Here is a 13,807-nt window from a genome sequence, read left to right as displayed (position 1 = left end):
CATTCACACACTATCTTTTGGATCTCAGCAGGTAAGAGTCTTGCTTCTCATTACGGGGTGTCACATTAGGTATGGATTTTTGTTAGCAGGTGTTGAGTTTTGCCATGTGCTTCACTCCATTTGTTCATCTATTCTACAGCTTAGCTGCCGTTTGACTGCCAAAACTTATCTGAAATTTGGTTAGTACTATAGAAGAGCTTGGGAATGAACCATGAATGGGGAGTCACGTCTTTATCATAACAATATATTAGTTTTCAGAGAAATGAAAGAATGGGGTATTGCAAAGCACCTAGACCCATAAATTCTCTCCCTTCTCTCAACTGGCAACTGCTTGATGCCAGGAGTTGAAATTGCACAAGGCTCTTCTTACATAAGTTCAAAAGCTACCAGAACCTTGTTCTTGGACTTCCAGAACCATGAGGCCAAGCTACCTTCTTGGCTCTATGCATTACCCAGATCCACATTTTCTGTTACAGCAGAAAATAAACCATAACGTCACATTAGACATTATTAGTTTGTTGGTGTGATGCCTTGTGTTAACTGATAATCAGGTCTTGCAGTATCCCAGCCTTGCATGCCTGGGATGCATTCCTGTTGCTTGGAGTACAGAGGCTTTTTAATTTCATTAAATTGCTTTTGTCAATTCCTGAATGACCTATGTTCTATTTAGAAACTGCCTCCCTATGCTGATATCTTCAAATGTTTTTCCTACTCTTCCATTAGTTTTGGAGTCTGTGTCTTATATTAAGGTCAATGACCCAGTTATACCACTCCTGGATGTTCACACAAATGACTTCAAGTCAACGTGTCACAGAGACACTTGCACAGCAGTGTTTCCTGCAGCACTATATACAACAGCTGAGTTATGGGGCCAACCTGGGTGTCGAGCAATAGAGGGGTGTATAAGGAAAATGTAGTGTATATTTATATCTAGAAAAATTCAGACATAAAAAGGAATGAAGTTACATTGTTGGTGGGGAAATAGATACAACTGGACATAATCATATAAGTGAATTAAATCAGTATCAGACAGGTAAGCATTATATTTCCTTTCCTGTGTGGGCCCTAGACTTACAGATCACACCCAGATGCACGCGCGCGCACACACACACACACACACACACACACACACACACACACACACACACTCACACAGAGAGAGAGAGACAGAGAGAGAGAGGGAGGGAGAGAGAGAAGGGGCAGAGAAAGAGAGAGAGACAGAGAGAGAAAGAGAGAGAGACAGAGAGACAGAGAGAGAAAGAGAGAGAGACAGAGAGAGAGAAGACAAAGTGAAAATGTCTAGGAGGACAAATGAACTAATGGAAAGGCATGCTGGTTAATTTTTTTATTATTGTTTTGTCAACTTGGTACAAGCAAGGCTCATCTGGGAAGAGAGAACCTCAACTGAGAAAATGTCTCTCTAAGATTGGCCTGTAGGCAAATCTCTGGGGCATTTTCTTGATTAGTGTTTGATTTAGGAGGGTCTAGCTCACTGTAGTAGTGCCACCGCCTGGAAAGGTGATCCTTGCTGTGGGATGTTCTGTATGGCAAATGTGTTGCTAATTAGTCAATAAATAAAACACTGATTGGCCATTGGCTAGGCAGGAAGTGTAGGTGGGACAAGGAGGAGAATAAAGCTGGGAAGTGGAAGGCTGAGTCAGAGAGACACTGCCAGTCGCCATGATGACAAACAGCATGTGAAGATGCCGGTAAGCCACGAGCCATGTGGCAAGGTATAGATTAATGGAAATGGATTAATTTAAGCTGTAAGAACAGTTAGCAAGAAGCCTGCCACGGCCATACAGTTTGTAACCAATATAAGTCTCTGTGTTTACTTGGTCGGGTCTGAGCGGCTGTGGGACTGGCAGGTGAGAGAGATTTGTCCTGACTGTGGGCCAGGCAGGAAAACTCTAGCTACAGATCCTGGTTGTACAAAATAAACAAACTGAACAAGTCATGGAGAACCAACCTGTAAGCAGCGTCCTTCCACAGACTTTGCTTCAGTTATGCCTTGGATTCTAGCTCCAACTTTCTTCAATGATGGACTGTGCCATAGGGTGTGTAAGCCACAACCCCTTTCCTCTCCAAGTTTCTTTTTGTCATGATCTTTATTACGGTAATAAAAGACAAGCTTGGTCAGAAAGGAGAAAGCAGGAGAGGGTACTGGGATGGAGGGGGTGTGCAAGCTCACCACATACTTGCATGAAAATGGCCTCTATGTGACCACAGGAGACATAATTTTTAAAATCTAAAAACCCCATCTACTAGTGATAATCTTGCCACACATTTCTTTGGCCACTATTTATTCTTCCTGATTTTAAATCAAGTCCATCTACAGTTGAAGCTGTAGGGTTGCAGATTGCTTTCAGTCTGAACTTCCAAGCTCTATTCCAGACCCTGGTTCATCTGGTTATGGTGCAACATAATTTCACCTTCCTCTTCTGAACCCATTCCCTGTCATTTGTCTTATTCTCTCTGGCCACGTGTTGCCTCTGCTCTTCGTCTTTGGGGGTTGTCAGATCTATTATGTTTGCTCTCTGTATTTTCTTATACTGTTTGGTGTTCAGAAAAGTCATGATATCCCCAACTCCAGAAAATTCTTCATGTTTACTCCTTCAAATATTACATTTTATTATTTTTATTGTATCTGTGTCTTCCGCAGAGCTATATTTGTACACAGGCTCATAATCTCTTCCTGTTTAACTCTATTTTATATATCTACTGACAGAAGGGGACTAACTAGTGCTTTATAAAGGTAGCACCGTGTATCAAAGAGAAAATTAAATTTCTCATGTTGGGATTCATGAAATGTATTTAAAATATGAGATGTTCAAATGCTAGTTAAAATGGATTAACTCACTGGTATTACAAAAATGAAAATGGAAAATGGAATACACGTAGAGTAAAATCTCACTGTGCACAGTGAAACGGAAGCAGTGTTGGGCACATGATGGATAGCATCAGTGAGGTGCAGGCTAGTCATGGTGACTCATGCTTTTGGATTTCAGTGTGCTGAAGAGTTTTATTCCATAAAATAACAGGAAATATCCATTTAACATAATGAGCATTGTGAAGTGTGATGTTGGCATCCTTTGCCTTATTGAGTGGTAGGCAAGTTTATTAAATAAAATGGTTCATGCTGGCTCTGCTACTTGTAATACTAACAAAAATGCACACTGATGGTTTGATCATAGTTAATTCATAAGATCCAGGATTAATGTCATAAAAGGGTCACAAATTAGAACAAAAATAAGAGAATCATTCATGGTCACTAATGAATTGCTCTAAAGGGCTTGGCTCCCCTCACAGGTAATGATGTCACAGGATGATGAAAGAATAGCTAAGCAGCCAGAAGCCGGTGCTGGCCGACACCCTGCCCATTGCATCACTCTTGGCCTGGACCATAGCTGGTGAAGGAAAAGGAAAGTGTATTTTGATGTGAGGTTCACCCAGTAACACCTTGCTTAAAAGCAGATTCAATCAATGCTTGAACCCTTAAAACATGTAAATACTAGATAAGACCAGGCATTGTGGCAAAGGTTTATAGCTACAGTTCCTCAGAGGTGGAGGCAGGAACACCGGAAGTTCAAAGATTGTCTCGGCTTATAACAGGCATGAGGCTACCCAAGAACTTATCTCCAAAGCACACTAATAAATAAAGAGGCAGCAGAGAAGAAGGTAAGAGAATGAGGAGGTAGATAGTGCTATGCAACCACATTAGCAAGTATATAAATACACAGTCCCAGATTTGCAAAATTCCTAGGTTCTATTGTGCTTTGTGAGTTCAGCCTACACTCTTCCATGGATCCTATCGAGTTGGTGGCCTGTCCAAGCGAAAGGCAAGCTCCCTATTTTGATAAAGATACAGTCACGAGTAGTTAGAAAATAACCTAAAGAGGGAGTTGGTAGAGTGAGATTTTAAAGCCTGTGTAACAGGGGAATAAATATCGACAGCCGTTGAAGTTAAATAGGACTGGGGTGTGGAGGTGGAACACTGATGTCAGAAAATGTAAGTGAGTATCTGGGGAGAGGTATGCATTCTCTATCCTGACAGGCTAGTGGTTACACAGTTGCCCTAACTCTTCCAACTTTGGATATTCAATGAGTGTGGTTTATGGTATACAAACCATACATTCTAAAAGAAATTAAAACATAAGAGTTTTGGAAGATATTACTATGGGTGCAGATGAACATAGGTATACAAAATCTCTGCATTACTTATCAATAATTATATGCAAATATACAGTTAAAATAAAAGACTTGTAAATACCCCCAAAATATGTGCATGGGCAATAATGACTCTTAACAAAATAAAAGTAATCATTGGAAAATATGATTCTCTTTGCTAGGTATCTGATGATTAATGTAAGTTCAATGCCATGCAATCCTGACTTCTACTTTGAAATATTTAATTCTGCTTGAAAGCTAATGGGTAGCATCTAGTATTTTGAATTCGTTTTGCCTCAGATCAATCTCCAAACAGGCCGAGCACATTAATCATGTGCTGCTTTGGTCTTCCTTGGGAAGACACATCACAAGCCCTCTAAAAGTGTTCTCTATTGATGAAATATGCCATTATTTTTATGGTACATATCATACATTAAAGTCAAAAACTTAAATTGGCAATATAATGCAAAATGTATCAGAGTTCCTCAGAAATATTATTAAGGGAGCCTCCCCAAGGCCCACAGTCTAGCAATTACAAATTATAATAGAAAAAGTGAAAAAAATAAATCCAGATTTAATACATTTCAGGGCAAGCACCATCTTTAGTATTAAGTTGAAAGAATCTTCATTCTTAATTCCTATTTTTATGAAAGGTTAAAACATACAAGTTAGCCACTGACAGCAATAGACATCCAGTTGGACTGTACTCTGAATAATAAATCTTATAGTATGCCAGTTTATCAATCTATCAGTATGTTTTACATAGGTCTCCTTAGCTCAAGGGAATGGATGCTTCACTTCTTTGAGGTCGCCCTGATAGAAGGCTACAGGTGGTACAAAGTGCGGTCACAAAATACAATCAGGACATTCCTTTAAGTGAGGGAATTGCTACCCTCACTCAACCAGTTGCCTTCACAGAAGACGAATACAGTAGTAACTATTTCCTGATTAAATAAAATTGATGAAAATCATATTTGAAAAGAATATCAAAACTGTATAAACACTGTGTCCACTCTTGGACCACGATTTGTCTCTTTAGGAATAACTGAAGAAAGTGTAGACAGTGTTCCTGCAAGGCAAACTCCTGAATTTATGATTCTCCCCTTTCTCTCCAATTTGCCTTTCACTTCTGCTAAACACGCTTTCTTGTAGAAAAGAAAGTTGCCAAGAACTGGCATGCTCTCAAGGCTCACCTTTTCACTGATTTGCCAAATGGCAATAATTCACAAAAGCCATGTTTGTTGAGGACTACCCTTTGTGGTTAGCCTAACACTGTGAACTGAAGACATTCTTCCTAGACCTTCTCCGGGCCTTTAAAAAGAGCATGGTGTCCCACAGGATGGGAGTGGCTTAAATTAAAACATTTTAAAAATGAAATATTGAATGTGAAAAGTTTATGGTTGGATGATTTGATAACAACTTAATACTTTATTGACATTTCTCTTTTAGCTGCATTTGGCAAACTTTTCTAAGCAAATTGTATATTAAGCATTTTTTATTTACAACTAAATTCATGAATTATCAAGTAGGACAAAAAGAAAATTACATAGGTATGCTTTTTCATGTTTTCCAAAGATGTTATCTAAATAAGAAGTATCAAAATATATTCTCAGCCTAAATTATAGTTAATTAACTCACCAGCTCTGAACCCAGCAGGCACCACCTGAGTCCAAGTATGACAATCCCAATTTGACCCCCAAAACCAATCACGAACCTTGATTCACTTAGTGCCTCTACTTTTAAGAAGAGGAATAATGCTGTGGGATGGTCTGTATGTCAAATGTATTGCTGATTGGTCAATGAATAAATCACTGATTGGTCAGTGGCCAGGCAGGATGTATAGGCGGGACTAACAGAGAGGAGAATTGAGAGAACAGGAAGCTGGTGAGGGAGACACTGCCAGCCGCCATCAGGATAAGGAAGATGTAAAGTACCGGTAAGCCACAAGCCACGTGGCAAGGTATAGATTAATAGAAATGGATTAATTTAAGCTGTAAGAACAGTTAGCAAGAAGCCTGCCACGGCCATACAGTTTGAAACCAATATAAGTCTCTGTGTTTATTTGATGGGGTTTGAGCGGCTTGGGACTGGCGGGTGAGAGAGATTTGTCCTGACTGTGGGCCAGGCAGGAAAACTCCAGCTACAAATGGCCCCCAACGTGGGGCAAGAGTTTCCACCTAAAACCTGAGAAAAAAGATTCTAAAACGGAGCGAAAAACAGCTTCCTAATTGTCTCTCTCAAATGAGCGGCAGCTGCCGGTTTGAGCTACTGGCGGGTTGCTGTCGTGCGCGCTTGACCTGCAGTATGGCGGGAATGAGGCCTCTGCAAGTGGCACATTAAGCTACATTGTGGATTTAGCCTTTGCTAGTACAAAACAAAAAAAGAGGTTTCTGGGCTACACGCTGCTTGGATAAAAGCATAGACCCACGATAGCTCCCAGAGCTGGTGGCAAAGTACCACGCCACGTTGGGAAGCTGAGGTGGGCGGAGCCAGCAGCCACAGCTGCTGCAGCTTAAAGCAATAGATTCACAATAAGACAGATTCAGATGTAATAGTTTAAAATGTGTGTAAAATATACGTAGGCTTGAAAGAGACAAAAAAAAGATGATATATACAGTATAGAAACAAATATATGGTTTTAAAAAATAAAGTCTTTAAAGAAACAGTAAAATTAATATAAAAAATAAGCCACGTAGAGATGACTATTACACAGAGAGTCTGGATTGTGTTGTCTTTGGGATTCTTAACTACAGAGAGATGTTTGATTGTAAAGAAAGCTGAGTTAAACCAGTATGTATATTTTAAAGATACTTTGACTTCAAAATTTGGATGTAAAGATATGTTGCTTTGGAAAAGAGTCTCTTTTGTTTCCACAGAAAACAAGAGGCTATGGATTTGTTCCAGAGTAAGATACATCAGGTTTGACCAGCCAAGACCCCCTGAAAGGTCTCCGATGACACCATGGCCCAGATGATCCAACATCCAGAACCATTTCAAAACAACTGGCTCAGATGATACAGCCTCACGGACTACTCCATGATCCTAAAATTTTCTTTGTTTCCCCAGAAGATACAGCGCCCCCCTCCAGCAGGAAGTAGTAAGAGAAGCTACGCCCAAATTCCCAAATATACCAAGCTGACTTTGGAGATGTGTAAAGGTTAAAACCTTCCTTTTTAAGAAAAGAAAAGGGGAGGTGCTGTGGGATGGTCTGTATGTCAAATGTATTGCTGATTGGTCAATGAATAAATCACTGATTGGTCAGTGGCCAGGCAGGAAGTATAGGCGGGACTAACAGAGAGGAGAATTGAGAGAACAGGAAGCTGGTGAGGGAGACACTGCCAGCCGCCATCAGGATAAGGAAGATGTAAAGTACCGGTAAGCCACAAGCCACGTGGCAAGGTATAGATTAATAGAAATGGATTAATTTAAGCTGTAAGAACAGTTAGCAAGAAGCCTGCCACGGCCATACAGTTTGAAACCAATATAAGTCTCTGTGTTTATTTGATCGGGTTTGAGCGGCTTGGGACTGGCGGGTGAGAGAGATTTGTCCTGACTGTGGGCCAGGCAGGAAAACTCCAGCTACAGAATAAAATCACCAAGAATCATAAGATATCAAACACATCAATGTGAGCAATTAGAAAGAATAAAATGAGAAGGGGCATAAGAAGAAGAGAAAGAGAAGGAAGGGAGGAAGGCTGAGACAGAATGCATCATCTAACATTAGACAGGGGAAGCTAAGCAACACCACGTTATCAGAAAGTGTGTGTCTCCACATCATGAGAAAGAATATGCCAGGGTAAAGCTTAGCGTGTGGGTGCCAGCTAGGTTCAGTTCAATGCATCCTGCTAAGTCCACCCAGGGCAGTTTTTAAACTAGTTTGTTAGTAGACTAGGAAGAAAAAGTAAAGAATTTAAAGAAATCACTAATTGCAGTAAGTTGAGGAAGTGGTCTTCAGGCATAACAAGATGACAGTAGGTAGAAAAATGTCAGTAGGCATAAATGTTTAATTAAACATGTAGAACCAGTTGGCAAAAGTGTGTATGTGACTGTATATGTGTATGTATGTGTGTGACATGTGCACATTTGTGTTGATGACTCAATAAACACTAAATTGATCAACCTAATTCAATTAATTTTGGAGACAATACTGTAAACCATAGAACTAAACTTATTAAAAAAATAATCTTGATGGGTGGTGGTGGCACACACCTTTAATTCCAGCTCTCAGGAGGTAGATATAGATGGATCTATGTGAGTTCAATACCCGCCTGGCCTACAGAGAGTGTTCCCAGACAACTAGGCTTATAAAGAGAAATCCTGTCTTGAAAAACCAAACAAACAAACAAACGCAAAAACAAAACAAGCAAAAATTCTTTATTGCCTGATTTGGTGGTGCAAGCCTATAATACCAAGAAATCAAGAGGCTGAAGTAAAATCATGAGTTCAAGTCCTACCAGGCTGCAGAGCAAGTTCATGATCAGTCAGAGCCCTATATAAAAACCCTACCTCAAAATAAATAATGTCAAATAAACAAATGATGACAACACCAAAACAGCAGAGGCTCGGAGTGTGACTCAGTGAGGAAAGCCTCGTCTAGCATGCATGACCCTGTTTTCATCTCCGTTCCCCCAAAGAACCAGACGACATGTGCATTTTAGAGGGCGTTCTGGCCATTGAGGATGCACACACTAATGATGCAGTTGAGAGCAATTTAGATTGGATTAAGTCTCTCAAAGGACAGAAAGGCATACTGCCAAAACCTTCAAAGATGATTTAAAGATGTCCTCAAATATTGCAAGATATACTGCACACAAATATGAACACATACTTCCATCGACACACAATGGTGGTACAAACCAATGGTGAAATGGAGTAGCATTCTGTAGACACATGAAAAATGACCCAAACCTTGGTTTTAATCAAGCATGTGCACCTCATAATCAAATAGTGTTTTTAATCTCTCAAGTTTAGAAAATGTTTAAAGACTGCAATCTTGTCATTTTTTAATCTTGTCAAAAATTTTATCATTAATAAAACTGACAATTTGCATATGATTTTTTCCATAGCAATTGGGTCATATGAGTTAACATTACAATTTCAAATATTGTAAACTAAGTTACAACTACACTTTTATCATTTGTATCACATAAACATGGTCCTATAGATTAGTGTGCTCTGGCTCTTCCATCAGCATGCCTCATAGACTCACATAGGCCCAGGGAACATCTCTCTCGGCTAGACCTAAATTGGAAATTTATAAACAAGTTCTCCAGGCCTATGTGAGTCTGTCCACATTCATGTTCATTTGTTTTCACATGTGATATGCATGTGGAGGCCAGAAGACCACCTTGGATGTTGTTCCTCAGGCTTTGTCCATTTCATTTTCAAACAATGACTTTCTTCGGCTTGAGTTCATCAAATATACTAAGCTAACTGGCCAGTGAGGCCCAGAGATCCCCCAGTCTCTGCCTCCCTAACGCTGGAATGACAAGTGTACGCTGCTATGCCCAGCTTTTCACATGAACGCTGTGGATTTCATCCACGTCCTCATGCTTGTAATACAAGCACTTTAAACCCATCTCCTCTTTCTGGTGCTGGGATCACAGGTGTGCACCACGCCCTTGTGTTACAGGTTCTTTCAAGCAAACACTTTTTTCAGAGGAAGTAGTCAAAGCTTTCACTGGCCAGTGTTGGTCTATCAGGACAACTTAAATGTTATTTTAGTCAACATACAATGCTGATAAACTAACAAAGAGAGAGAAGCGGGGGACTCTTAGAGTTTCACTTCAGATGCAGTTTCTCTTTGAATAGTTTTAAACACACAACTTTTAACTTTATCAGTAGCTGTATTTCTCTACAATAACATTTTAAGAAAATTGATATTTTAAGTTCTTATCCATTTAAGTATCTTCTGAAACTGGACCAAAATCAAGATTTGGTTCACTTATATTTACCCTTCCCATTTCCTTTTAGATTTCCTGGATGAAGCAACACACCTGAGGTCCTTCAGTGAAGCTCTGTGGAGAGCAGAGGCATCTATAAGGCCGCCTGGTCCTGTCGCAGGTCTCGGCATGTCCATGGCATTGGCATCTGTGAACACGAGCACCCCACACACCTCAGAAGCAAGCCACCAGCAACACATTCAAGAGCCTGTGGGTGTACATGCTCCACACTTGAGAAAGGCAAACCTGACTCTCTCTGACTGTATGGACCCAACCTCAATGATTTGTAAAGGTAACTGTGAAGACACCTTGAGAAGGGAAGTGAGATGGTGTACAGTAACTCCCTCCAACCATGTGGTATTTGTCACAGGAAGGCATTTGTTGAAACTATTCAAGCTACACTTAGGAAACTGTAGATTTCCAGTTTTTGCCCTTTGTTTCATAGTAATGTGGAAAATATTATTTAATAGCATTTCTTTTGTTATTATATTACATAACAAATCAGTGTTGATATTTTGGGTCTTCTTATTTTAGGATATCTCTTTAAATGCTCAAGATACACCATTTTTCTAGAACAATCCATTTCAAGTGTACTGTATATATATTTTGCCATACCAAACAATATGCTGCCTAGATTTGAAGCTATTTTTCATTGTGAGTTATGTTCTTAACCGTGATGATAAATTTATCAACAATTAGGGTACAATATATTTCTCTTTTGATGACAGACAGGTGACCTTCTGGAACTTTGAACTATGAACTTTAGAAGACCAAGTGTCATACTTTATACTATCTGGCACTATAGCTACAACCCAAATTTTGTTTCTTCTTTTTTTAAATATAGAGAATAGTTTAAAATTATATTGTAAAACAAAGTAAAATGTATGATAAATTCTGCCTATGTCATATTTAGAGAAATTCCGAACATATCATATTTAGAGTATCATACCTTTTTCTTACAGTCTGAGGATTAAGCTTACTCAGCCACTAAACACATTCTCAACCTTCAGAATATTGTGCTTTCTGAGTGGACAATCTTTTGAAAGTTCCTTCTCCAATCTGGCCTGCTCCAAGAGCTCAGCTACTACATTTTTTAAAAAAATATGTACATCAAACACCTGATTTAAAAAAAAAAGCACAGTGAAACTAACAGGGCATTCAGACCTCTGGTCCTCAGTACTACCTCCCAGTGATGGTGATCTCATCCACTGCATAGTATCTGTGTCGCGGGTCAGCAGTGCGCTCGGCTGGATAGAACTGCCCGTGGAAGTGCAGCCTCACTTGAGTGGCATGCATGAATTCTTGAAGCAGTGAGCTATTGTAGAAGTCATCGTACCCAGGACGCTGCTTCTGTCCAGGGGTCAGGAGGTCAAAGGTGACATTACCATGGGAGAATGGGGTAAAACTGTCAAGGAAAGAAATTTTGTATTTTTAAAAGCTATTCATGGTTTTGATCAAATGGAAATCACAAGTTTGGGTTATTTCTATACAGTGTCAGGAAACTACCAAGTTCTTCAGTGTTGGGAAATGAATAAATATTCCATTCATTTCACATAGAAGTAAAGTGGGATCATCACAGAGAGGCTGACTAGAAGTTCCATGAGAACATAAATGCAGATGGCTGGCTGAATAAGATGAGTGCCATATTAGACAGCAGTAGTGGACTGTAAATGTAAATACTTCTGTCCTTTATGGGAACTATAAGCAGTTTAAAACTCAACTGGTGGTGGGGGGGGTGGGGGAGAGGCACACTAACTCAACGTCCCTAAAACCAGTGATCTCTGCTAGCCTAGTCAGCTGCCTGGCCCACAGGTTAGGACAAAGGCATTAGTTTATTAAAAACAATTGTTTTGGAAGTGTTCATACTCAGGAAACTGAAGGCAGTTGACAGAATCAAGATTTTCCAAATCTCCATTATCTTTAATCCTCCAAATACTGCAATTTTTAGCAAAATACTGCCAGTCCTCCCAGGGAGAGCTGTCCACCTTCTTCCTCTGAATTCTTATTGCTGCAGGCTGTGGGCTGGAGAAGTGAATGATGATTTGAAATACCTGGGGATGGAAATGTCCATTATTATTGTCATGGGTGGTTAAGTTGAACACATTGTTAAGGAGTCAAAACACAGACTTCAGATTTGAATATAAAGACTCACTTCCTTTAATTATTGTGATGGACAATTTAAGGAACATCTAGGAACTTCAGACCTATAGTAAAAGCAATACATTCTCTAATTACATATTTCTTCCTATTCTCAATGATTTTGTAAATCACAGTGAACCCATTACAAAGATATGAACAAAGAAAATGACTCCCATGAAGTACATATGAATAAGCACCTGTCCTATTAATGTATGTTCTTATTAAAAGAAAGTTCAACAATTCCATAGATGCCATTTTAATACCAGTCTGTAAACATTAATTTAAATACTGGATGTCAGCTTTAGCTACTGTGATTTCATTCATTACAACTCTAGTTTTTGCCACATAGTGGATGAATTGTACATCCGAGTAAATATGTTCAAGAGGTAACTACAGGTGCTTGTGAGTATAATCTTCTTGGAAATAGCCATTACAGATCTAATAAACCCAAGGATCTTAAAAAGAGATCATTCTATTTAAAGAGAAAGAGAGGGGGAAATTAACACACTCTGAGAATCACGGAAGGGGGCTCGGTGCAAACAGGCAGAACCTGGAGTTACAGGTCCGTGAATTAACAGACGTCACCGGAGGCAAGCAAGACTCTTCCCTGCCCATCTTCATCTGGAGGGAGGGCATCCCTGTCAACACCTTTACTGCACATTGTGAGTCCTCAGGACTGTGAGAGAACATTTCTTTTCCTCAAAGGCATGAACTGAAGCCGCGAGAGCTTAGGCACCGTGCTGTCTCTGATTACCTGGTACTGTCCATTTTCCAAGTCTACGGAAATAATCACGCCTTGATTGAGCTGCGTCAAGTCTGCAAATACATGGGAAATCCATGACGTAGCCATGTCATTATCATTGATGAAGGAGAGAGGATGGGCTTCGGGATTCAACCGTGATACTCGATGATGGGGTCCATCTTCTGCACCATTGGGAATGCAGTACTGCTGGAGGAAGGGGTGGACACGGGGGTGGCTGCCTGGGCAGCGGCAATGTGGCTGGGTATGCAAGTGGGGGAGATCTCCAGAAAAGAGCTCCAGAATCTCTCTGCAATGGTCCAGAGAAGAAGGTAAGGTCATACAACTTCATGGTGACAGAACTCCCAAGAATTGATAGTACCCTTCTGGTGTTTGGCAGACTGACCTCCTAAGAACTGATAGTACCCTTCTGGTTTTTGGAGGGCTGACCTCCTAAGAGCTGATAGTACCCTTCTGGTGTTTGGAGGACTCTAAGAGCTAATAGTACCCTTCTGGTGTTTGGAGGACTGACCTCCTAAGAGCTGATAGTACCCGTCAGGTGTTTGGAGGACTGACCATTTAGCTTTAATAATTGTTTTCAATGGAATAGAAAATAAAACTCACTTTGGACAAATAAAATATCCTTACTACCCTAAAGTTCTGTGATGGTGAGAATGTTGATTGTCAACTTGACAGAAATTAGAACCGCCTGGGAGTCAAAGCTCCAGGCATACCTGGGAAGGACTGTCTGGATTAACAGTATCCTCTGAGAATATCTGTGAGGAATTATCTAGATTACATCATTTGATGTGGGAAGACC

The 13,807-nt window shown here is 40.1% G+C and overlaps 1 protein-coding gene across 1 annotated transcript in view; it reads right to left on the bottom strand.

The window, feature by feature from the left end:
* Nucleotides 1–13,807, bottom strand: part of Ush2a (usherin) — a 706,426-nt gene that overhangs the window by 591,317 nt on the left and 101,302 nt on the right. Inside the window, exons 5-8 of the mRNA XM_052737975.1 lie at nucleotides 13,003–13,297; nucleotides 11,976–12,160; nucleotides 11,293–11,514; nucleotides 10,164–10,257 (exon numbers count right to left, since the gene is read on the bottom strand). Of these exons, the coding sequence (XP_052593935.1) occupies nucleotides 10,164–10,257; nucleotides 11,293–11,514; nucleotides 11,976–12,160; nucleotides 13,003–13,297 (796 nt within the window). The remainder of the gene's footprint in view (nucleotides 1–10,163; nucleotides 10,258–11,292; nucleotides 11,515–11,975; nucleotides 12,161–13,002; nucleotides 13,298–13,807) is intronic.

This window comes from Peromyscus californicus, unplaced genomic scaffold (assembly GCF_007827085.1).
Source record: "Peromyscus californicus insignis strain IS unplaced genomic scaffold, ASM782708v3 Scaffold_14__1_contigs__length_90479793_seg_2, whole genome shotgun sequence".
Classification (NCBI taxonomy): domain Eukaryota; kingdom Metazoa; phylum Chordata; class Mammalia; order Rodentia; family Cricetidae; genus Peromyscus; species Peromyscus californicus.
The sequence above is the reverse complement of the archived record's forward strand: the minus strand, read 5'-3'. Positions and strand labels throughout refer to the sequence as shown.